Source organism: Crocodylus siamensis, chromosome 12 (assembly GCF_052110815.1).
Source record: "Crocodylus siamensis isolate JL-2025a chromosome 12, ASM5211081v1, whole genome shotgun sequence".
NCBI lineage: Eukaryota > Metazoa > Chordata > Crocodylia > Crocodylidae > Crocodylus > Crocodylus siamensis.
The window spans coordinates 8,054,319-8,079,038 of record NC_143406.1 but is presented as its reverse complement, the minus strand read 5'-3'; the positions used below and the strand labels follow the sequence as shown (position 1 = coordinate 8,079,038).

The 24,720-nt window shown below is 58.0% G+C and overlaps 1 protein-coding gene across 3 annotated transcripts in view; it reads left to right on the top strand.

Annotated features, from left to right (window-relative positions):
* AGRN (agrin) overlaps window positions 1–24,720 on the top strand; it is a 169,918-nt gene that overhangs the window by 133,500 nt on the left and 11,698 nt on the right. For all 3 annotated transcript variants that reach the window (XM_090023205.1, XM_090023206.1, XM_090023207.1), the window contains 22 exons: window positions 486–680; window positions 2,205–2,405; window positions 4,628–4,773; window positions 5,280–5,385; window positions 5,670–5,783; window positions 6,860–7,024; window positions 8,462–8,605; window positions 9,066–9,190; window positions 9,592–9,697; window positions 9,907–10,296; window positions 10,753–10,887; window positions 12,360–12,487; window positions 14,841–14,955; window positions 15,303–15,422; window positions 17,245–17,598; window positions 18,924–19,116; window positions 19,688–19,903; window positions 20,173–20,402; window positions 20,943–21,077; window positions 21,224–21,320; window positions 21,783–21,947; window positions 22,320–22,431. In XM_090023205.1, coding sequence (XP_089879331.1) covers window positions 486–680; window positions 2,205–2,405; window positions 4,628–4,773; window positions 5,280–5,385; window positions 5,670–5,783; window positions 6,860–7,024; window positions 8,462–8,605; window positions 9,066–9,190; window positions 9,592–9,697; window positions 9,907–10,296; window positions 10,753–10,887; window positions 12,360–12,487; window positions 14,841–14,955; window positions 15,303–15,422; window positions 17,245–17,598; window positions 18,924–19,116; window positions 19,688–19,903; window positions 20,173–20,402; window positions 20,943–21,077; window positions 21,224–21,320; window positions 21,783–21,947; window positions 22,320–22,431 — 3,692 coding nt within the window. The remainder of the gene's footprint in view (window positions 1–485; window positions 681–2,204; window positions 2,406–4,627; window positions 4,774–5,279; window positions 5,386–5,669; window positions 5,784–6,859; window positions 7,025–8,461; window positions 8,606–9,065; window positions 9,191–9,591; window positions 9,698–9,906; window positions 10,297–10,752; window positions 10,888–12,359; window positions 12,488–14,840; window positions 14,956–15,302; window positions 15,423–17,244; window positions 17,599–18,923; window positions 19,117–19,687; window positions 19,904–20,172; window positions 20,403–20,942; window positions 21,078–21,223; window positions 21,321–21,782; window positions 21,948–22,319; window positions 22,432–24,720) is intronic.

Sequence of the window (24,720 nt, the reverse complement as noted above, 5' to 3'; positions counted from 1 at the left end):
TGCCAAAGGGCTTGAAAGCAGCTGCATCTGGCACTCTAGTTAGACAGTGGCACCTCCTGTGTGTTCAGCTGTCCCCTTTTGCTGCAAGGCTTGGCCCAGGGCCCTCAGACCTGTTTGGTTACACATGGGTTGGCTTGAGGGGTCCCTGTGGAGGACCCGGTCCATCACAACTTCTTTGCCCCTTCCCACAGGCACCCCCTCTGCTGTCCCTGCAGGTGGAAGAGCAACAGGGCAGCATTGCACCAATGCAGCTCTCGGCTGTAAAGCTAATGCAAAGGGGCAGGCGGGAGCCTTTCAGCCTTGGAAAGGTTTTATCGTGATGCTCAGTGGAGAGCAAAGGACTTCCGTTCATGGCCTTTTGTTGATTCCAGCAGTGAATGGGGTTAGTGAGTGGGTGTGAACTAACAAGCCCCTCTAATTCTGTGGAGCCAGCAATTTCAGCCACCTGACGCCCCGCGGTCGGGGGTGCGGTTTTGTCTCTTCAGACCGTTGCGGCAAATGCCAGTTTGGCGCCATCTGCGAGGCAGAGACGGGCCGATGCGTGTGCCCCACGGAGTGCGTGGCCTCCTCGCAGCCCGTGTGCGGCACCGACGGCAACACCTATGGCAGCGAATGCGAGCTCCACGTCCGGGCCTGCACCCAGCAGACCAACATCCAGGTGGCTGCGCAAGGAGACTGCAGTGAGTCTGGGGATGGGGGGTCCGGTCCTTTCCTGCCCGCTCTTCCTGTCCCATTCCTCACCCCCACCCCTGGTAACAGAGAGGGTTTGAGCAAAGGAAGCATTGAGAGTGTCATGAGATTTCGGGTGCCCAGGGTGCTGGGTAGCTCACTTGAAAGCTCTTAAAGGGCCTGTTTTCTAGAGGGCTTTCTAAATAAAAGTGCCCAGGCCCTCTACAGCCATAGCCTTCAGGTTCGCAGTGTGCCATGGGGGGCAGAGACAGCTCCAGGAGTGGGCCAGTGGATGGCATGGCTCCCATCACCAGCAGTTTCTCCCTGGCTCTTTTATTTGTAACTCTCCAGGCCCAGCACCCCAAAGCTGCCTTTACACCCTCTCAGGCTGCGTCCGTGATGGATGTAAATCAGTACAGTTCCCCTGCGTCCGTGGCACTATCCCAGCTGATCCTAGCAGAGCAAGCTTAGAGAGCCATCCTCAGAGAGGCTACGAAGCCTAGCCCAGGGCTGAGGGATGTAGACACATTGATATGGATGGGAGTGAATGCGTCTAAATCCTCGAGGCTGGCTTCAAAAATCTCAGCCGTAGGCTTTCATTTCAAGCAGGAGCTGAAAGCTTGTGAGCAGGTTTCACCCTGCAAGGGCAGGTTTGAACTGTGGAGGTTGCAGGCCGGGTGTAGCACCTGCATGCTAACACTCGCCAGGACCCCAGGGCTGAATCTTTTAGAGTGGCTGTTTGGACTCCGGTGTCCCCTTCACTACAGTAGGAGCTGTGTAAATCCCTGAGCTGGCTTTGCTGAGCTCATCCGTGACCCCATGACTTGGTTTCCCTTGCTGTGAGACAAGGGTCGTATCTGCCCTCATGGGCATCGAGACGCTTCATTGCCCCCAGTCCCATTCAAGTATATCCAGATCGCTGGAACAGAAGGTGCCACAGAAATGCAGAGTATTCCCTGATCCAAGCTGAGCTAGACCCTTGGTACCAACAGCGCAGCAGGAGCACATCCTGCCCCGGGGTTAGCTTTCAAGCACTCTGCTCCCCCAGCTCCCTCCAGTGCAGATCCTTCTGGCCGAGCCAGTTTCCAAATGAATTAAAAAGTGCCGACTGAACGCAGCACTGGAACAAACGAGGCATCAGAACAGCATAATGCCTCTCTGCACAGCTGGGGCTGATGCTGCACAGCTGGGCCAAGGGCACGGAGCCAATTCCCGGCTTTCGGAGCGAGTCTGACCGGCTCCAGCAACTGCCTTGTCGGGTTGAGCCTGCGGTGGGCGGATGCAGCGTGTGCGGGCGTCCCGGGGTGCGGGGGAAATGGATGGAGCAAGCTGTTCGCTCGGTGTCCAGAGGGGCTGGCCGCCTGCAGCACGCGTTGCTCCGGTTGCGCTCAGGAAGCGGCCCCTTCCACGAGCAAGCCAAGCCAGCTCCCGGGTAGACCCCCTCCTCTGGGGCGCCGACCGCCGACGGGCCAGGACGGCGGCCCGAGGCTCTCCGCCCCTGACTCCTGGTCCGTCTCCGTTCCCGGTCCCGCTAGAGTCCTGCGGCAGCACGGTGTGCTCCTTTGGAAGCAAGTGCGTGGGCGGGCAGTGCGCGTGCCCGCGCTGCGAGAGGCAGCCCTTCTCCCCGGTGTGCGGCAGCGACGGCGTGACCTATGACAACCCGTGTGAACTGCACGTGGCCTCCTGCCAGCAGAAGAAGACCATCGAGGTCTCCAGGACGGGGCCGTGTGAGGACGGTAGGAGGCTCCTTTACCTCTGGCTCCGGGGAGGTGGGTGAGGAGGGCTGGGGGGGACCGAGGTTTCCTTTTGCACGCGGTCCGAGCCCACAGTCTGTACCTCCCTGACCCCTTTCCTATGTCGTACGCCTAACGCAGGCTCTGCATCAGTAAAAGGTCATGTCAGAGCTTCAGCCGCTTGCAGCCTCCCGTGTCATGCCCCAGGCTGCCATAACCCGCTGTCGGGTCACCTGCGCGGCGGGTTCCTCTTCTCTCCCACCTGGCACCCAGGAGTGCTGTCAGGTCGGTGTATGTAAAGGCTTGGATTAAACTCCCAGCAGTCACCCCAACCATGGACGGAGGCCTCTGCTCCCCATGTTGCCCGCGGGAGGAAGCTGAGAGGGGAGCCGGGACATCCTGCTTGTGCCCCTCAGACATAGTTTCATAGTTTGTAGGGGCTGGAAGGGACCTTACAGATCATTGGGTCCAGCCCCCCTGCATTTAGGTAGAAAAGACTGGGGGAGAGCAGCTCCCGGGACCCCATTATGCTATCTATCCGCCTTGTGCTCTGTCCTGCTCGCTGCCCAGCACCCACCCGTGTCCTTTTCTCTGACAGTAATGAAAGGCGACATTGCCTAATTGGCCTAGGCAAAGAGATTGATCTCTGTTTTCGTTGCTCACTTCATGCAATCCAGGCTTCAGGAGACGGAGCCGTTACTGTGGCAGGGCACCGGCTGCCCTGCTGCTGCCTTTGCCCCTGAGACTCATTCGGCAGCAAATCAAGGCAGGATTGCGAGGGCCTGAGCCAAATCCCATGGGAGACTTTGCGCTGCTCTCAGTCGCCGTGGAGTGGGGCCCGAGGGCCTGGCCTATGTTCCAGCAGCACTTGTGCCCTGGAGGGAGGCTGTGTGTAGGCAGCTCGAGGAAGGATGCCATGGGTGGTCTCGGCAAACACAAGCCACATCCTCATGGCCAGCAGACACGAGGCCCCGAGAGGCCTGAAAGTGGATGAGCAGTGCATGCTTCTCTGCGTATCCACCCCAGCCCAGACCCACGCATCCTGGCATCGCGCTCCCAAAACCTGTCCGTGCCCTTCACCCCCTGCAGTCTCCCGTTGCTATTCCACTCCTGACCTGCGCACGGACCCAGCGACTCAGTCCAGGATGAGCCCCCGCATCCCCAGCTCTCCAGAGCACTTGCGTCCTCTTCTCTCCTGGCCCCAGGCCTCTTCGGGGCTTGCCAGCCGCCCACCCCAGATGAAGCTGCAGCTTCCCTGTTCTTTTCATCAGGGACCTAAAAGCTACAGGCTAGTGTCGGGGGAAATCAGTGTAAGAGCTGCCCACCCCTTGCCCCGGTGATGAGCTAACTCTGTGGGCTGAGACCCGCCAGCTCGTTGCACATGTAGCCTAGCCAGCGAGGACTCTGGTGCTGCGGCAGGACCAGGGAGGGGGGAAGGCAGATCATGGCGTTTGATCACAGCTCTCCTTCGGGTTTTCAGGTTGCTGTCCCTCTGGGAGGCGAGCTTGAATAATTCTCTGTGTGACGCCAACTCCCCGCCTTTGATCACTCAGTAAAGATGGGGGGGTTCCCCTTTTTAAAGTCTTTGAAATCAATAGTCTCCCTCTTGCTGCAGAGCTCTGAATGTCTCGTGGAAAGGTTGTGGGGGGGTGGAAGTTTAAATACATGGCATGAAGTGTCTCTAAGCCAAAAATATCTGCATGACTAGACTTCAAACTACATCAGGCCCCAGCCCTTCTCCTGCTAGGTCTCGGTGTTCACCTGAGCAGGAGGAATCTGTCTGCCGGCTGCAGCCAGGGCGTAGGGGGGAGTTTGGGTTAAGGAGAAGGGAGCAGCAGCTGCTGGATTAGTGCCGTGAAGCCAACTGGATGCTCTTCCTTCGAGTGGAGATCTTGTCTGGGTCTGCTTCCACGTAGCCAGCAGGTCCTCGGGGAGACGCAGGCTCGGAGCCGTGCTTGCTTGGAGAGCGCAGCAGTGCTGCAGAGGAGAAGCCATCATGCAGATTCAGGGCCCCTAGCGCAGAGACCTCCAGACACTGCTGTCTCCTGGCCTTTGCCACGTGGGGTGCAGGGCAGGAATCAGCTGCTGTCTTTGTGGAAGGGTCTTTCCAGCCTCGAGGACCAGGTGGGGGTTAGGAGCAGCCTCACCTGCAGAGTCAGTTGTGGGGCTGTCTTGGGTAGCGCCTGGACCCCTTGGCTCATTGCATCCCCCCGCCTCCTGCGCAGAATGTGGCTCAGGGGGGTCTGGCTCCGGAGACGACGGGGAGTGCGAGCAGGACCGGTGCCGGCGGTTTGGAGGCCTGTGGGATGAGGACATGGAGGACGACCGCTGCGTGTGCGACTTCACCTGCTTGGCTGTGCCGCGCAGCCCGGTAACCACCCCGGCTTTGGGCAAGGGGGTGGGAGGGGGGCTCCCAGCACTTCCAGCCTTGGCGGTGAGGAGGTGCAAGGGGGAGGCAGAAGGAGGTGGAAGCCTTGATGGGTGGGGAGTTCTCCCCAGCTCCTCCAGACTGTTTGAATGTCCCACTGGGGTCTTTCAGACCTCTTCTCTTCTTGGGACTGAGCTTGGGGGAGCCCATGGATACTGATGGAGGCACCGCCAACCCATTGGCAAGGCAGTGCCTGGTACAAAGAGAAGCCCTTGTACCCCCCTGCAGAGGGGAGAACAGGACTGAGGCCCACGCCCTGCTCTGTCCAGGCTCCTGCTTTCCCTTTTCACCCAGGGCCCCACCACGTCCTTCATGCCAGGTGCAGAATCCCAGCTCCCCTGCCCCGTGCCAGCCTTGGGATGGAGCCACCTTAGGGCAGCAGGGAGGGCAGACAGCGAGCTCCGTCCTCCTGCCCTGCCCTTGCTCAGCTCTGGTCCTCCTCCACGCAGGTGTGCGGCTCCGACGGAGTGACCTATGCCAACGAGTGTGAGCTCAAGAAGTCACGCTGTGAGAAACGCCAGGACCTCTACGCCACCGGGCAAGGAGCCTGCCGCAGTGAGTCTTTGCTGTACAAGGACCCCCTTAGCCAGCCCCTTCCTTGCTTTGTGTCCGTCCCGGGGCAACCAGGGGCTGTCATGCTGAACAAGCCCATGTGGGTGACTTGCTGCACTGAACTGGGGGCTGGGCATTTCAGAGCTGCATGCTGCTTCTGTGCCCGTCACCTCTGCAGTGATGCCCAGAGCCCGCCAGTTGGCTTCCTGGCATTTGTTGTCTTGCCCTAATGTACCGGGTCACTGAGGCCATTCCCCACCATAACCTGCCTCTCCCTGTCCGCCCAGCCACCACGATGACCCCCCCACCACTGGTGCCCCTGCACTGCAGCCAGACCGTGTATGGATGCTGCCCTGACAACATGACCCAGGCGCTTGGCGTGGGCTCAGCCGGGTGCCCAAGTGAGTGAAACCCTTCCTTTCCCTGGGAGCAATTTGGGAATCCCCCATAGCAGGCCGAAGGGCCCTTTGCAGTGAAACCAGGGACAGGGACCACATGGAGATGCAACCAGGTCCTGGGATGGGGGCGGCATCTCCTCCAGAGATGCCCTGCTCCCAGGCTGAGATCTTTCAGGGTCCCCAGGAGCAAGGCAGGTTTCACCCCTTAGCATCAGCCTGGGCCGGCAGCTGTGACTGCACCCCCTCTCTGCCTCCCTCGCGGCAATGCTCTGCCTCCCCTGAGGGAGACGTCCCGATGGGCCACCGCGCAGTGGAATCGGGCACCGCTTCACCTTGCGTCCCGCCCATGCCCTTGTGTCGGCGGCAGGAGCATAAATCAAGATGCAATTATCCAGCGCAGCTGAATTCAGCACTTCAGCACATATTTATTCCCTGCCCCAGAGATTGTTTATTCCCTTGTCTCTGGTACCATCAGGGCAGAGGGAGGACAGCTCCTGGGCTGCTCCTGTTCCTCAGCCCCTGCTCGCTCAAGGTGTTCAGGCGACCATCTCCTCGGGCATCTTTGCTCCTCATCCCCAGGGGTACCAGGGCATCACTGTCTGTCTTTATTCTTTTCCCTCCATAGCATTCCCAATAAATAATTCCTAATGGATCTTCCCTGGGGTACAGAGACCGAGGCAAACAAAGGTGGTACAAGAGACCTTGAGGTTTTGACTCTTCCCATCATTAGGAAGAAAATCTTAAGGGGAAGGGTATGGCTGGGGCCGGTGGGAGGCACTGGGCACTCCAGTGCATTGCTCGGTGTCCTGGTACCAGGTCTGCAACAGTGGTCCCATCCCGGCTTCATAGATTTCATAGACATTCGGGCTGGAAGGGACCCCGGAGGATCATCAAGTCCAGCCCCCTGCCCCAGGGGCAGGAAGTCAGCAGGGACCATAGGATCACAGGGTCTAGTTGCACATACGGCCCCGTGCAGCTCCATCCGGGGTCCGGCACAGATTGGGACATCCGTCCACCCCTGCTTGGGGATGCTGGCTCCTCGGGACTCAGGGGTGGAGGTCTCTTTGTCACTCCGGCAGGCACCTGCCAGTGTAATGCCTACGGCTCCTATGGGGGGGCCTGCGACCCCACCACCGGCCAGTGCTCCTGCAAACCCGGCGTGGGAGGCCTCAAGTGCGACCGCTGCGAGCCCGGCTTCTGGAACTTCCGCGGCATCGTCACCGACAGCAAGAGCGGCTGCACCCGTGAGTGCCGGGGGGACGCGCGGCACCCATTGCGCACGTGTGGTAACCCTTCCCCAGCTGCCCCGCGGACCCCCAAGCTCCCTATGAAATCGCACACAACCTGTCATGTCTCTCCCTAGACCGCAGGGTTAGAGGTCAGGTGGGGCCCAGGTCTCTGATTTGGATCGTTCCCATTGCAATGTTGCGTAAGACTTCTCTGCGTAAAAGGAGTGCAAGGTGGCACGAGGGGCCTTCCTCAACTCCACTGCAGTCTCAGCCATCCTGCAGCCCTCCTGGGGGCTGGAGCTCTGGGGATACGTCCCGACACGGATGCCGGATGCTCTCCAGCTCTGTGTCAGGTTGCACTCAGGCACCCGCACGCAGGAGTTGATGCACTGTCCCCCCAAGGCCCAGGCCCCTCCTGCCCCATGTTCCTGCCAGGCCTAAAGCAGCAGGGGCCATTCCCCGATCTGTGCCGACATCGGTGGCGATGCCCACGTGCAAACGAGGAAGTAAACCACAAAAGCCGTGTTAATTTCAAGCTCCATTGGAGACACGGGCAAGAAAATCAATATGTGCCAAGCAGGGAGAGGACTGCTCGAGCGGGGGGAGAGGAGTGATGTGGAAGGGACTGCAAACAACAGAGAATGTGTTTCCACCTGTCGCGTTCCCTGAGTTATGGAGCCATTTCTCTGCAGGGTGATAGATAGGTCTCCTGCTTCTACCTGGCCTAAGCCCTTCCCCAGGGGGAATCAAATCCACCAGGGAGGCTCTGAGATTGCAGGCAGCAGCTCCAAATGCCACTCGGGGGTTCAGCGGGAGGAAGGATGGCTCTGCAATTCAGGCTTAGGGCTGGGAGGGGCAGGACGCCTGGGTTCCTCTCCTGGGCTCTGGGCGAAAATGTTAGTCTGGGCAAAGGCACAGCGACACCCAGCAGCTGGAAATCAGTGCCAGGACATTTCAGACAGAACAGAAGATGCCAGACTGTCACAGGGAAAGTCATAAACGGTTGGACCATGGCTGTGGTCAGTCCTTTACCAGCTGGAGGCTTCACTCTGAGATGGGGTATCTTTATGTAGTAGCAAAGCCTCAGTGTGCAGGAACTGGTGGGTAAAACTTCTCTGGCCTGTGTCACTAAGATCAAACAAAGACCTTGTAACAGTCCCATGATGGAAAAAACCTAGGGCCCCCTTTAGCACAAGACCCCTTTACACTTTGCTGCAAGTAAATGCAAATGCAATGATCAGGTCAGTGTAAAGGGCCCTTAGGTGTTAATGGGAGTGAGGTTCTGGAGGTAATGATGGGATCCAGACCCCTAAAAGCCCAGGCCAGTGCACAGTACCAAGATCCAGGACACCCAGGTTGCTGGTGCAAAGCATCGTTAGAGGAGGCCCAATATTGTGAACTGTGTGCTCCGTTCCCTCCTCCTCCCCATGTCCGTATTTCCTCCTCGCACAGCTTGTAACTGCGACCCGGTGGGCTCCGTCCGTGATGACTGCGAGCAGATGACTGGACTCTGCTCCTGTAAGACGGGCATCACCGGCATGAAATGCAACCAGTGCCCCAATGGCAGCAAGCTGGGCATGACTGGCTGTGAGAAAGGTGAGGCAAAGAGCCACTCGGCCCACGGCGTCTTCCCTCGAGAAGGAAATCACAGGTCACTGGGTGATGGGGTGGCTCATGAGCATATTGGTTCTCCTGGACTGCTCATGTATAGATAAAAGCCCTACTACTCCTGCTGCCATCAGCGATTCTGTCTTAGCCCAGCAGCTGGGGTCTTGGCCTTCAGAGCAGAGTTTCCTGGATTTTATGGCCATCCACAGCCTGGATATCTGTAGGCCCGTGTGCTCATGACAATAAGCTGCCCCAGATCATTGACCTTTTCCTCTCTGCGAAGCCAGAGCAAGTCTGCCACGTGCTCTTGGTAGCACTGAGCAAAATGTCCCTACGTAGCGCCTGGCAGAGGTGTGCCCACAGCCAGGGCAGGGAGTGGGGAGCTCCTTGTGTCATGCATATTTATAGTGCCTTGGACTTGCTTCTTTTTCTTCATCCTCCCCACAAGACCCATCGGCACCAAAATCCTGCCATGAGATGATCTGCGAGTTCGGGGCGTCATGCGTGGAGGTCAATGGCTTTGCCCACTGTGAATGCCCATCCCCACTCTGTACAGAGGCCAACATGACCAAGGTAAAGGTGGGGACTGTGGCATGGGGCTGAGCTGCAGGCATTTGGACCCTCTGCCAGCCCTCTTGGGCCAGGCCAAGGCAGCATGAAGTCTGGTGTCTCTGCCAGCTGGAGCTGGAGCATGATGCCAGCTATCTAGGCAGCCTCCTAGACTGGCAGGGATTTCCCGGAGAGTCCCTGCTGCAGGAGAGCCGCTTTCTCCTCTCCTCTCCTCAGGGAGATGCCAAGTAGGACCCGCCAGCTATTACCGCTCCAATGAATATTTGGAGAGGGGTCTTTTTTCCAGAGGCCTACCACCCGGGGCCTCCCAGGTGGGGTCTACCGTAGGCAGGAAGGGCTAAGAGGAGGTGCCAGGCTCTCCAGTTGCTCTCCAGTAGCCCCTGGCTCTCTCCTTCCCCTCCCAGGTGTGCGGCTCTGACGGTGTCACCTATGGTGACCAGTGCCAGCTGAAGACCATTGCGTGCCGGCAAGGGCAGATCATCACGGTGAAGCACGCCGGACAGTGCCATGGTGAGTCTCTCTCTGCTCTAGCTCCCCAGGCGGGAAGTGCCAGCGTTACCTCCAACTGTCCTAATGCCATCCATCCCTCCCCACTGGCCCCTGCAATGGCAAAGCAGGGCTTGAAGCGGATGCGGGAGCCCTACGTAGCTGAGACCCCGTCGTGGGGTCCTGCCCAATCTTCCCCTTGTAACCACCTCCTTTTGCTGCATCCCTTCCAGAGTCCATCACTCCCGCGAGTCACACCTTGCCTCCCACGCCGCTGCCCATGCCCACGCAGGCCCTGGACAGACTCCTCCTCCCCCCGCCTCTGCAGCTCGCCACTCAGGCCCCCGACTCCACGGAGAAACTCACCGGGTCCCTGCTGGTGGAGGCGAGTCCCACTCCGAGAAGCCATCCTGCTACCAGACGGATAACCACTGCTCGGCCAGCCACCACTCCCTGGATCATGCACAGCCTTCGCAAGACCACTGTCCACCCCATCTTGACTGCTCCGGTGGTCCCAGCCACCATCCAGCCTGCCTTTGCTGAGTCCGGCAGCGCAGAAGGCAGCGGAGACCAGGAGATGGGCATCAGCGGGGACCAGGAAGCTAGCGGAGCCGGCTCTGCAGGTCAGCGCCTTCTGCTCAAACTCTTTCGGGTGATCAACCCTTCTGCTTCCTCCTCAATGACTGCTCTGGATGAAAAGCCCTAATTAGAGCTGGTGTGGCTAGAGCTAACCCAGGGCTGCATGCTGGACCAGTGCTCCCTCTCTCTCCTCGCAGTCCCGACGCCCACCACAGCTTCTGGCTCCCCCTGCCCGAGGAGGGAATGGGGCTGTGGGCCAAGCTGGAGGCAGGGCTTAAGTGATGTTGAAAGGTCCCCCATCCAGCAGCCTGGGCGTGGAAGGGTCTCCTGCAGCACGGGCAGGGGCTATCTGACCATCCCCAGGGCTGCACCCCCCACGAGCCTCGACACATGTCCGGGGTCCGGGAGGTGTTTGGAGCTCGGACTGTGGGTGGGAGACAGTCTGAGCTGGTGGCAGAGCCCATCTCTGAGCTGCCTGCACTCTCCCTAATCCCATGCAGGAGAAGAGGAGCCAGAGGAAAGCCAAGTTACACCCACTCCAGCCATTGAAAGAGCCACCTGCTTTAATACCCCTCTGGGCTGCTGCTCTGATGGCAAGACAGCCGCCATCGATGCAGAAGGGAGCAACTGTCCTGGTAAGTGGATGTCCCTTGAGCTCCCCTGGGGTGGGCACGAGATATAAAGCCACAGTCCTTTCCAGACTAGGGCACACAATGTGGAGCTGCCTCTGAGACCCGCCCAGGAGGGGAAGCTGGTGCTGAGCGCTGCTGCCCGCTTCTCTGGCAATGTGTCTCGCCATGGGGTCTGCCGGCGGGAGCGTACAGCATCGGCTTTGCTGTCTTGAACATGAAAGCCCCCTCACACCCACTGCAGGATGCCAAGGGGGTCTATCTAGAGACCCCTGTGCCCAGAAGAGAGGCGGGATGCCATCTGTAAGGGGATGCTTGGCTTTGGATGCATCTGAAATAGCCTGAACAGACTGATTTGCAGGGCCTGTCCATTTGGGGCAGCGAGGTGGCAGTGAAAGGAGAGGAGGGCATGATATAGGTGTCTGTATCCAGCTCAGTGCCCTCTGGTGTGAGGTGGGCAGCTGCTCATTGACTCTGCTGAGGCTGGGGTGAGGGGTCACCACTTATGGCCCAAGCCCAGGGAGAGCACTGCTCCCGTGACCTGCATGGCATCCTCCTTACCCTCAAGGAACAAGATGCTGCCCTGCCCCGAGATGCTGCCCTGTGCCTCGCAGTGTGGCAGCTGGGTGCTCGGTGCAGCACGCAGATCTGCACAGCCCCAACACGTGTGCCCCAGTAAACAGGCTTCCCTCACCAGGCTCGTTCCACGTGACTGACTCCCTGGTGCCTACTACAATCCTCCCAAGACACCACGTGCCCTGGGGGCTTCCCCTTCTCTCTGCAGACAGAGACTCCCCTGTCTGGTGGCGTTGTCTGCAATGCCCACACCCATGCCAGCGGCGGAGGGTCACTTCCTGATTCTCTCCTGGTACCCACACGTCCCTGCGGTCCTCGGGGATGGTCTCGCTTTGAGCAGGTTTTGGACTAGATGTGAGCTCCGGAGGTCTCTTCCAACCCTCATTTTCTGTGATTCCTTCCAGTTATAGCTCCCTTCCTCCCATTTTGGGCTCTGTGGGAGGTGCCAGACCCCAGATCTCTTGGCAGGGTGCCTGCTTGCCCCCACTTCAGGAGAGCACCCATCCCTGCCAGGGGCCTGGCTCCCTCGGGGATGACTCCATGTTGCATGCATGCGTTGGATCCTACCTTGTTGACTGTGTCCTGCTCTGGCTAACGTATCTCTCTTGTTACTCAGCCGGTCCAGGGCGGCTGCTATCCGGGCCGGAGCTCAGAGGAAACCGTATGGTAAAACCTGCCATCTCCAGCCTGGTCTTTGCCATCTGACACACCTGCTCCAGCACCCTCCGATACTAATCCTCCATAGCGCTCTCCAGACCCATCCAGACTAACCCAAGGCCTGGCACTATCCCCACACTGCCATACCCACTCCCCCACAGGGACTGAACACTAACAACCCCCATCCAACCTGCCTGCTTAACAAATTTGTCTCGTCTCCTTTCTGTTGCCCCGTCCTCCCGCAGCCACCAAGGTCTTCCAAGGAGTACTCATCCTAGAGGAGGTGGAGGGCCAGGAGCTGTTCTACACGCCCGAGATGGCCGACCCCAAATCAGAGCTCTTCGGGGAAACTGCCCGGAGCATCGAGAGTGCGGTGAGTCAACCCCTGGGGCCTGACTTAGTTTTGGCAGGAGGGAGGAGGCAGCCTCCTTTGTCCAGAGTGCAGTGGCCGAACGGCCTTTATTGCACTGCCATGGCATAGGTGCAGGCTTTCGGACCATGCACAGCAGCACCCAAGCCTTGTTGCAAGTGGGAGGTAAAAGGCTTTCAGTTCAGGTGATAGAAACAAAGGGTTTTGGAGTCAGTCTGCTTTGGACACACCCCTCTGGTCCTGCCCCTGCTATCCACTGCCTTGGAGGTGCCAGCCCCACTATGAGAAAGCTTAGCATTTCCACCCTGCCAGCAGGTCTTGGGTGAGGCCTGGTGCTCTGGTGGCTTCCATGTTGCCTTCCCCCGGGGTAAACACGGCCCGTTGTAACTGGAAGGACGGAGCTGGCAGGTGGGCAGGGAAGTGCACTGAGACTCAGCATCTGTTCCTGGCCCTGCCCTTGATTCTTTGTGCAGCTCTGGCCACATCATCCATCAACATGCGTCTCTCCGAAATAGGAACGGTGAGAGCCATGCACCTTCTGCAAAGTGTTTGGAGATCCTCAGGTGGAAGTCGACCCACGTTATAGTTAAAGATGGGTTTAAACCACAAAGCCTGGAAGTTTCAGCATCTCCAAGTTCAGGGGCAGCAGGGGATGAGGTTCACGGAGCTGCATAGATACCCTATGCAGATACCCTGCATAGATACCCCAAAGCTTTGGGCCTCTTGTCTTCCATTAGTGTATTTCCATTAATGAAAGACCCTTAGAAAATGGTTCAGAGCCCAGCTTGCCAGGCTTCTCTCCATACTTTGCCTTTGAAGCTCAGCCAGGAAGCCCACCCCCACCTAGTGAATACGTTCCCTACTTTCATGGCATCTTACAGTCACAGCACCGCATGCTCGTGATGCCTGCTCCTTTGCGAGCTCTCGGCTAGACAGCGCTGGCTTGGCAGGTCCCCTTGCGTGTGCGAGGCAACATGTGATGGGGTAGCAACATTGCACCGGAGCCTGCTGTGTGGCTCAGCAAACGTAAGCGTCTTTGGGAAGGGGATCAACATGTTTAGCATGGAGAGACCGTTCCAGTCTGTACTTCCAGATTGGCAAGTGCTTGGTACAGTCATATTGGCAGATGTGCATTCAACATATGGGCCATATGGTGTGTGGTATAGGAGTGGGGCACGGGGGGGTGGAGAAACAAAGGAAGAAGAGAAAGAACAACAGAGTCTGAGGTGTCATGCCTGCCCTCTCTTAGGACCCCACAGCCAAGCAATTCCCAGGCCAAGCCCTGACTTAAAAGTAGATTGAGATCAAACTCAGGGACAGATCCCAGATGGTAAGAGTATCAGGACAATGGGACATGGGGAGCTGGGGCCTCCCCATCATTGGAGACTGTCAGGAAGAGGCTGGGTGGGCTGGTGTGGTAAGGGTTGGTTTAGGAGCAGCGAACCCCCTATCCGGGCAAGGGGTTGGAGTTGAGGACTCATGAGGTCCCTTCTAGCCCTGGTGTAACTCATGGCCACTGGCTAAGCAACCCCCTTTACTTAGCAGCATCAGTAGGTTGAAGCATAATAGAGACCTCCATCTCGGATCTCAAAGCATCCTCACGCCCCAAAACAGATACCATCTCAGAAGCGGGGCTCATCAACCCATCCTATAGATGGGGAAATCGAGGTACAGAGTGGCTGCCTGGCCTTGTACCTCACAGACTAAAACCCAGGGTTCCTGAGGCTGCCATCCCAGACTCCTGCTGCCCTTTGTTAATGTGTGTCCTGTTGCAGGTATTAACCACCTCCTTTGCCACGTGGAGGTATTAGGGTCGAGTGGTGGGGCAGGGGCTGTGCTCTCTCGCTGCGGGTCTGTGCCCATGCAGTGGTGGCAGCCCTCTGGGCACCGCCGGGCTGGTCAGAGCGGAGGGCGGTGCGGCACTGAGAAGACATCAGTTCTGTTCTCAGGGTGGAAAGACACCTAGACAGATCTGGAGAGATGCCGAGCCTGTTTTGGCCTCTTGGAGCATCCCGCGAGGCACGGGACTGCTGAAACACGGGGACGTTCCCTTTCCCCCAGCCTCGGTCTGTCCCCTCTGTTCACCAGAGATCTGTAAGCCCCACAGGGCAGGGGCACCTCTCACCAAGGGCTGTCCAGCGGGGCCTTGGGTAGTGCAAGGATCCGTAGGCACCAATATGTCACAGTGGCTGGGGCTGTGCATGATCAGCAAAGGCTCAGACTTGAAACGCAGCTGGAGGGGGTGGAAACATGGACTTTATTGCATCAGAACCAAGATCTGGGCCTGGATCTTGATGCTAAACACTCCCCCCCGCCCTGGTCCCTCCTTTGCTTTGCCTCTCTCCCTCCCGTCTAGCTGGACGAGCTTTTCCGCAACTCTGATGTCAAGAGGGATTTCAAGAGCATCCGCGTGAGGGACCTGGGTCAGAGCAATGCCGTCCGTGTCATCGTCGAGTCCCACTTTGATCCAGGTGAGAGCAGCTCCCTCCCGCCCCTGCGGGCTCCCACCTCTGGCTCTGCCTGCCAGAAGTGTTGCTCCAGGGCTGTGGCTCACCTGAGGAGCGAGCCTGAGCTGGAGGACATGAAAGGGCCTCATTAAATAAAAGTACTGAGGATGTGCCTTTTGTCCAGCCAAGGCAGCTGGCATGGCACAGAGAGGGCCACAGTCCAAGTGGCACAGAGCAGCCTGGAGATCTACTGTGGGGCTGGGGATAAAAAAGGCTTTTGTTGCGGCTGCTTCCATGGGGCTTGTATCAGAGGGAAGGATGCTAGAGAGCCATGGCAGCCTCACGCTTTTTCCTATCCCCCTTCCGAGCAGCCACGTCCTACACAGCGGCCGACGTCCAGAAGGCCCTTCTGAAGCAGATCAAAGCCTCCAAGAAGAAGACCATCCTGGTGAAGAAGCCGCAACAGGATCATGTCAAATTCATGGACTTCGGTGAGCTCCCCTGACCATGCTTCATGGGCCTGCCTTGCTCTCTGGCCTCTGCCCAGCTTGGACTTCTAAAGACAAGCAAGGCTCCTTTTGGCCTGGCCTGTTCCCTGTCATCCCCAGCAGGAGCTCATCAGACACCCCTTACAGCACATTATCTTTCATAGCTGGGGACTGGCACGTGTCTCATCCCGAAGGACAGAGCTCTTGGGATGGGGACTCTAATGGAGTGCGAGACAGATCTCGGGGACACGGGAGGCTGCACCGCTTTGCTCCCAGGACTTCTGCTCTCCCCAGCCTCCAGGCTTGCATTCAGTGCCTTGCAATAAAAATTGCACCTAGGCCCCAGTTAACTGCCAGCAATTCCAGGCCAGGTCCTTAGGCGCTGTGGATTGATCATAAAATCAAGGATTGGAAGGGACCTCAGGAGGTTACATCTAGTCCTACCGCCTGCTCAAAGCAGGACCAGGCCCAGCTAGATCATCCCAGCCAAGGCTTTGTCTATCCAGGTCTTAAAAACCTCCAAGGATGGAGAGTCCACCACCTCTCTGGGTAACCTGTTCCAGTGCTTCACCACCCTCCTAGCAAGGTGGTTCCTAATATCCAACCTAAACTTATCTAGGTTGTAAACTTACATAGTATATAAACTTATAATATTAGGTGGCTCCTAATAGCCAACCTAAACTTCCCTTGCTGCAGCTTGAGCCCGTTGCTCCTTGTTCTGTCATCTGCTACCACTGAGAACAGCCCAGCTCTGTCCTCTTTGTAATCACCCTTGCAGGTAGTTGAAGGCTGCTATTAAATCCCATCGCAGTCTTCTCTTCTCCAGACTAAATAAACCGAGTTCCCTCAGCCCCTCCTCAGAAGTCATGTTCCCCAGGCCCCATAGCCCTCCGCTGGGACTGCTGCAGCTCCCTTGACTGCAGGGCTCATTGACACCCACTGAGGATCTGAACAGAGCGCCCCATATAATAATTGCCTGCCAGTCCCCTGGGGCAAAGGATGTCAGCCTCCTCCAGCCGCCTGCCTCCTGCACTTTGCAGGTAGCAGGTGTGATGTGAAGTTGCTACCCAGGGGCTGAGCCGCAGCACTGAAGTGCCTGCCTCATCTTAAGATGTGCCCTGCGGCAGCTGCCTCCCTGCCACTGCAGGGCAAGGAAGACAGCTGATCCACCCCCAGGGCATGGTGCTGATGAACAGGAACAATTGATTTCCTATGGCTGTGCCAGGGAGGAGGGGTGTAAGGAAGCACGAATGCAGTAGACAGCCTGGGGATGGCTGTGTAGGTAGCACTTACAAGCTGCAAGCTCCCCAGCTAGACCAGACGGCAGCTGGAGCCTCCTGAACCCTTGTGAAGGGCTCTCAGCTAATGAGCTGTTTGTCAGCGGCGCAGGGAGAGGGGCAGCGGTGAGGGGTTGAGACCCAGGGGTGGGCCTTCTCCTGCTTGCGGGGGTGGAGAACAGGCTCCAGCCACCATCAGCAGCAGCCTTGTGTAGGATCCTCCTTGCCTGAGAGAGCCAAGCTGAATGGATTCACCCTTGTGAAAGGAGCTCAAGGGTCGGCCCTTGAGTATTGACCCCATGTTACAGATGGGGAAGCTGAAGTGCAGGCAAGTAGATGGTTTATTTGAAGATCACACAGGGGATCGTCATCAGAGCTAGGGAGAGAAGCCAGTGCCTTATTGTTCCTATGAGGCACCCCCTCCCCAGAGCCAGGAGCTGAACCCTGCAGTCCTGGCTCCTAGGGAATCGAGCCCGGGTGTCCCACCTCCCTCAGGGGTGCATTGGGTTTCTGGGCTCCTCTTGAGTGTGCCCCGTGCTGTGTTCCAGACTGGATCCCCAGGCTCTTCACCACCACGACCACTACAACCACCGCCACCACCATGGCGCCCGCCACCACGCGGAGGTTCACCACCGCCACCACCACCACCGCCCACGTCCTGCGCCCAGAAACCATGGGGCGGCCCAGCAGCAAGTTGGCGGCACCCGTCACCACCAGGAGACCCACTGCCACCGTGCCAGCCACCACCAGGAGGAAACCCACGCGCCAGCCCCCGGCCACCAAGAAGCCGGCCCGGCCCTGTGACTCCCACCCCTGCCTGCATGGCGGCACCTGCGAGGACGATGGGAAAGAGTTCACCTGCAGCTGCCCGGTGGGAAAGGGAGGCGCTGTGTGTGAGAAGTGTACGTGGCTTCCACTGTCTGGGTGGGGGGCCATGCGTGCCTATGTTGTGTGTCTGAGGTCCTGAGCACCCCCCCCTCCACTAAGCTAGCCTGGAGACAGTGGGGCTCAGCCCCTCTGGAAACCCAGCCTCATAATGCCCAGTAAGCAGCAGCAAGCTGAGACACTCCAAACTTTTAGCTTGTGCGCATCATTGTACATGCACTGGGCAGGAATTGCACAGTCATTTTTTCTTCCTGATGAGCCCAGATTTGAAACAGTGGTCCCACTTCCCCACAAGCCTCTTTCTTCAGTGCGTCATCTACCCCCCAGAGCACTGCAGGTGGGAAGCTATCAGAAAGGCAATGCTGGAATAGCCCAGTGGCCACATAACCCAGTGCCTTGCAGACCCCCCTTCCTTCATAATACACCTCATTAGAAGTACATCAGCACTGGAGAAGGAGGGAGCTGGCAGTAGTCCCTTCCTGACCCCACCGGGGATGCAACATAGCCCTGAAGCACGAGGCTTGAGAGCCTCTGGCATCTCACCCCAGGCTGATCTCAGTCGCTGAGGATGGTCTGAGAGCGACAGCTGACGACAGTGCTCCCATAGCATGGTCAGGATCAATGCTGCTTAATAGACAGCTGTGTATTGGCCACCAAAGCTGCTCATATTGGCTGGCAGCTCGCAGTGGCAGGTTGGCATCATGTTTCAAGGCTGGGTGGTTAGAAAGGGTTGATTCCCAGGAAGCCAAGCCCCCTCGCTGCAACATTCAAAGCTGCCTGCTGCACAAGGATGTCCAGTGCTGTTAACTCTAATAGGGGTTTGCCACCCCGGGTCCCTTTGAAAATCTCAGCTGCCATAAATGAGTACAGGGAGTGATGGCTGCGGACCTATTGCATGGGGCCCTGGGAGGAGAGATATAACTATCTAAGAGGCAGTGAGTGATTTATGAGGAATGGCACAGTGAAATGTGGATGTGACAGGGAGGGAGGATGGCAATTGGCACTGATGCACATGGGTGCAGCAGGAAGGAGTGGGGTGAGAGCAAAGAAGAGGAGACTGGAGCCAAATATCAGAGGGGAACTGAGCTCTAGGGCCGCGGATGATCTTCGTGGCTTGGGGCACTGGTCACGAGGCCAGTGGCATGTGCTGCTATTGCGGCTTGGGGAGATCAGAGGGGGTTAGCAAGCTCTGTTCCTCCAGCCGTGAGTTCAGACACCTCCCACGCCGGGAGCCCTCTGCCCACAGAGGCGCAGGAAGGGTGGACTCGTTCTCAGATTCCCATCGGGGCTTCTCTCTCCCTCTTCCCCACCTCACCCCTTCCTCCTCTGTCTGCCCTTACAGCCATCAGGTACTTCATCCCCAGCTTCGGCGGGAAGTCCTACCTGGCCTTCAAGACAATGAAGGCCTATCACACGGTGCGCATCGCCATGGAGTTTCGGGCCTCCGAGCTCAGCGGGCTGCTGCTCTACAATGGGCAAAACCGGGGCAAGGACTTCATCTCGCTGGCACTTGTCAATGGCTTTGTGGAGCTCAGGTGGGTGCCCCAGCCTTGGCTGGGGTCCTGCCCTATTCATATTAAGGCTACTCAGTGAGAAAGAGGAAGGCCGTGGGTTGCTCAGAAAACCAGGGGGTGGGGAGGTAATCGTTTTCTCTGGAGTTTCCTCTTTCTTCAGCAATGCAAATGAAAAGGTTTGATTTGTTTGGATTTTCAAGAAGCACAAAACAGGGGCAGCTGGTACCCCTCACCTTTCCCTGCCCCTTTCTTTGATTGAAAAAGGAGGGAGGGGGGGAAAAAGGGATGGAAAGCAGAGGAAGAACTGAAGCGTATTTGAAAATGACCTTGTTTCCCAGCTTGCCCTCCCAGGATTTGAAAGGAAATAAATGAAGGGCCCAGATTCTGGACAGTGAGACGCCCTACGTAATCAGTCCCCATTTGTCCTTAAAAGATGCTAAAGCCTCGGTGGCAGGTCGTGAAGTGCAGCCACCGCTGGGGTGGCATGGGCCGCAGCCAACAAGGAGTCTGTCCCAAACAGCGCTTGAGGCTCTCAACCCCGGTGTCTGAGCTGCAGCACCCTAAAGTCACTGCCTCCTCTCCTCTATTTCAGGTTCAACACAGGGTCTGGTACCGGCATCATCACCAGCAAAGTGCCTGTCGAGCCTGGCAAGTGGCACCAGCTGGTGGTGAACCGGAACCGCCGTAACGGCATGCTGTCGGTGGATGGGGAGTCGCACGTGAATGGGGAGAGCCCCACCGGCACCGACGGGCTGAACCTGGACACCGAATTGTTCATCGGAGGGGCGCCGGAAGACCAGATGCTTGTGTGAGTAGCAGATGAATTTGACTCCCACCATGGGACTGCTACATCCCTCGAGAGGGAAGGTGGGTGCGAGTCTCCTAGGTCCCTAGATCATACTAGGGTGACTCGGGGCAGCTCAGGGGGACCTCATCGCCCAAGGATGGTCACTAATGCTATGATGCTGGCCTGAAATCTCTGTGGCAATTAGCCAGAGTGACCCCCTGGCCCACGTAGCCCTTCGTGTCCTGGACAGGCTGTCTCTCCTGAGCCCCTCATGTCCATTGTCCCCTCAGGGTGGCAGACCGCACCGCAGCCACGGCTGGCCTGAAGGGCTGCATCCGTCTGCTGGACGTGAACAACCAGATGTACGACCTGCGGGAGAAGGGCAGCGACGTGATGTACGGCAGCGGGGTGGGCGAGTGCGGCAATGACCCCTGCCACCCCAACCCCTGCCACCACGGCGGCATCTGCCACGTCAAGGAGGCCGAGATGTTCCACTGCGAGTGTCTCTCCACCTACACAGGTGAGGAGACAGGGCTTGGGAGCACCAAGGGGACTTAGCTAGTGAATCCTGCTCATCTTCTCTAATTAATCCAAAAGCCTGTGGGATCACATCACGCAGCACTGAAATGCAGCTCCCTCCGTGGCGGCTGAACAGGAGTGCGCAGCAGCGGCTCGGGATGGGAGGCACTGGCTCATGCTGTGTCCTGTGCACACAGCAAGGGAGGGATTTGAGAAGACAGCATCAGTCACCACAGCTAGAAGGAGACCAGGACCCCAGGGTTAATCTCCTTCTGCTCAAATATGCCCATAAATCACCAAGACATCTTGGAAGTTAGTGTCAGGTGGAACTTCCCAGCTGCACGGCACCATGTTGGCCTCAAGTGCTATTCACTGTCCAGGAGATAAGTGAGAAGGAAGACGTCTGGGCAGCTCCACGGGTTCCCGCTGCTGAAAAGGGACACGTTTCCCCACCCCAGCATGCGCAGGAGCCCAGAGCCCGCAGCCCAGCCCCGAAGTCCCTTCCCCAGGTGAGCTGATATCCTGGTTGTCTCCCACTCAGGTCCAACCTGTGCCGACGAGAGGAACCCCTGCGACCCCAGCCCGTGCCACGTCTCGGCCACCTGCCTGGTGCTGCCAGAGGGAGGTGCCATGTGCGCGTGCCCCATGGGGCGGGAAGGGGATTTCTGCGAGTTCGGTGAGTGGTGCTGAGGGTACACAGGCACAAGAGGCCCTGTGTGGAAGGGGTACCCACCCCCTGGCCAAGGGGCTGGCAGCACAGACTGACATGGCTCTGTCTCCTCTTCCTCTCTCCATCTCCACCCCTCTGGTTTCTGGGCTCAGTCACAGAGCAGGACCAGTCCATGCCCTTCCTCCCGGAGTTCAATGGCTTCTCCTACCTGGAGCTGAGCGGGCTGCAGACCTTTGTGCCCGATATCCAGTAAGTGCCAAAAAGCAGCTTCAGGCACCATGGGGAGGGAGAGTAAGAGGCAGGAAATGCCCGGGGTGGCTGGGATAAGCCAGGGACAGGCCCAAGGACTGTCCCTGAGGGTTGGCACTTGTGCCTGCTCCACACACTCTTACCCTGGGCACAGGGATGCTGTGTCCATGCAGGTACCCACTGAACTGCAGGCAGGGTAAGTGGGCCGTGTTGGTCAGCGGAGGCCAGGTGTGGGCCCTGGAGCCCTGCCAGAGGGGGACTGAAGCATGAAGGTGCAATGGTGGGGAAGCAGCTTTTCAGGCAACCCCCACTGCATGGCTAAACAGGACTCTGCTCTCCAGCACCGCTAGACGGGCACTTGGCTGCAACACCAGCAGCTCCTCAAAGTGCAGATCTCCCAGTGAGAGGGAGCAGACAGGCAAAGGCTTGGAGAGAGGCACTGACTCCCCCGCTCTCTCTCAGGGAAAAGTTGTCCATGGAGGTCGTGTTCCTGGCCAAGAACCCCAGCGGCATGATCTTCTACAACGGGCAGAAGACAGACGGCAAAGGGGACTTTGTCTCGCTGGCCTTGCATGACGGCTACCTGGAGTACAGATACGACCTGGGCAAAGGGGCAGCGGTGCTCAGGTGAGCGCCGCGTGGCGATACGTTCTCCTGAGATAACTTAGAGGCTTTGAAGCAGACTCCATCTAGGGCACCACCCCCCAGCTCCCCTTCCTGTCTCCCACCCTTGCCTTGTCTGCTCAGGCTTTCATCTCCATGGGGCAAACCAGCCTCCTACAAAGGGCCTATCCTGACTCCTGACAGGCCATGGTGTGCTGTTGGTGTGACCTGTAGACCACCAGCAGGACCACTTGTGCCTCCTGCTGTTCATTCAGCCCCCCTGCGGCATTCACGCCACGCTTTCTCTGGGGCATGCATTTGCTCTCAGGGCGTGCATGCACAGCCATGGCAAAGCATGGGCCCCAGCTGTGGTTTCCCCACCTTTCTCCACCCTAGGAGCAAGGAGCCAATCCCCCTGAACACATGGGTCAGTGTCTTCCTGGAGAGGAACGAGCGCAAGGGCGTGATGAGGATTAACCATGGCGAGAGGGTGATGGGAGAGTCACCGGTGAGTTGGTGCGTCACGGAGAGGCCAGCACCAGGGCCGGAAGGACATGGCACCTGCCCGCTCTCTAACACTGTTTGTCACTGGCTGCACTGACTCTGGCAAGGAGCAGGCGACCAGGGCCGGCCTGGGATCTCTTCAACTTACGCAAGCATGACGCTCTCACACAGGAGAAGCTTGTGGGCATGATTTAGTGGGCACTTGTTGCCTTCCCAGAGCTGGGCCTGCTTCGTGCCCCGTGCCCAAGGACAAAGTGCGGGGTGTATGCGGTCCCTGACCTGAAGCAGATCTGAGGTGTCTTGGCAGAGATGTGGGCACCAACGTGGCCTGTGCCCAGCACTAGCCCTGGTGCTTTCAGCCCCTCCCTGAGCTGCCTGGTAAAAGCAGGGCCTCCTTTTATTCTGTATGGAGATTACATGCTCTTTTCGTGTCCCCACCTGCACTGCTGCCCACATCTGGCATCCCCTTGGCAGGAGAGACGGTCACTTGCTCTGACAGGCCCCTGACTCCAGGGTGACAGCGGTGGGGAATGTCCAGCCAAGCATCCCCTTCCTGCTTTCTCCACGCAGCTGCAGTACAGAGCTTGGTGGCAGGCTGCGAAGCAGAAGGAAGCCTCTGCCTGTCATGCCACTGGGGTCTGGTGCGAGTCACAACCCAACCCTGGTGCCCTGGGGCCTTTCCTGAGGCTTGCTGGAGGAAGAGCCAGACAGTGCTTTGCAGAAGGTTTCTGCAATAATTGGGCAGCTCAGACCTGTTGCCACAATCACACAGGTGCTGCTTAGAAACCCGTCAGCTTTCTCTGCTCTGCTTGCAGACTGGCAGCTTGTTTGTCTGGTTCCCCTCCCCCCTTTTCCTGTCTCCTCTCAGATATACAGAGTCCCACATGGGCTCAGGTCACACCCCGACACCCTCATCCTCCCAGCGGGGACCCAGGTCTGCCTGCTCTTCCCGTTTCTCCCCCACCGTGGGCCCACACTTCTCCAACATCCCCTGTCTCACATCACAGTGCACCAGCCCTGGCAGGAGATCAAGCCCAAGTGCGGGTGGGCATATCCCTCGCAAAGCAGGATTCAGATGATGGGAGCATGTCTGTGTGGTGCAGATGCCCTGCACCCACAGCAGGGAGAATGGATGCCTGTCCCAAGCGCTGGGCAAAGGGTATGACCCTTCCTGCAGGAGACACCCAGGCCGCTTGGCTTGGGTGTCTCTCGCTATCTAAATTTGGTGGGTTTCAGTGGGAATTCAGTTCACCTGTGCTGACAGCCTAGCTTACTGTAACTGGTGCACGGCTGTCATTTAAGCCATGCCCTCTTCACCCACATGCCCCCTGCTGCAGTGCTGCCGCTGCAGCTCGCCCTTGGCCACCTCCTCATGCAGGATGCCGTGCAGCGCATGGGAAGACGTGCACCGCACGGCGTGTCTTCTGTGCCTGCAGGAAGACGCGAGTCCTTGGAGCCCTTCGATTCAGCAGCCGCCCCTCTCTGCGGCAGAACAGCGAAGGCAGGGAGCTGAGGGCCTGTGATTTTCTGTAAAAGCTTCTATCCCCGCTTTTCAAGCTTCCTCCAGTGTTAAAATTGCCCTTTCTCAAACAGCGGCTTGCCCGACAGGGCCAGCGCTGGTGCAGCCCCCCTGCTGCTCCATTCTGCACCCTTCCTCTCTTAATTGCCTGCTAACGAGGGGACATATTTTTAGGCAATGCACTTACAGCCCTGCATGTTATGATGTTACCCACTGATCTCCTGTTTCTCTCTCTCTCTCTCTTTTTCTCTCTCTCTTCCTTTCCCTTTGATTTTTCACTTGTATTTTTCCCTTCCCTGCTGTCTGGATTTCAGAAATCCCGTAAGGTAAAGATAAGTATAACCTGCCGCACCTCCATCTCATCTGCCATCCGCACGTTGCTCTCCATTCCTCCATCCAAAGCCAAGCCATCCGTGCTCATTTCCACCTTCCCACCCCTTTCCATCTGAGCGATCCACCTTCTGGAGCTCGGTAGACTAGAGGCGCGTGTTTCTTTTCCTTCATTAATTTCAGAGAGCCACGTTTTACACCCAGGCATTTCAGTAATCCTGTCATTCTTCTCGTGTTAACTCCACGCAGCATTAGCTAGCGATTAGTGTACCTGTGTCTATGCCCGGCTGCTCTGCCTCCGAGTCGGCCGTCGAGCACCTTAGTAGGGTACCGTGTTGAAGGGGCACGGGGGAGAGGTTCGATCATTGCTCGGTAAAAGATTTACCGGGGATTTGCTGGTGGCTTTTGCACTGCAGGGCTGGGTGGTGACAGCAAGGTGAGGGC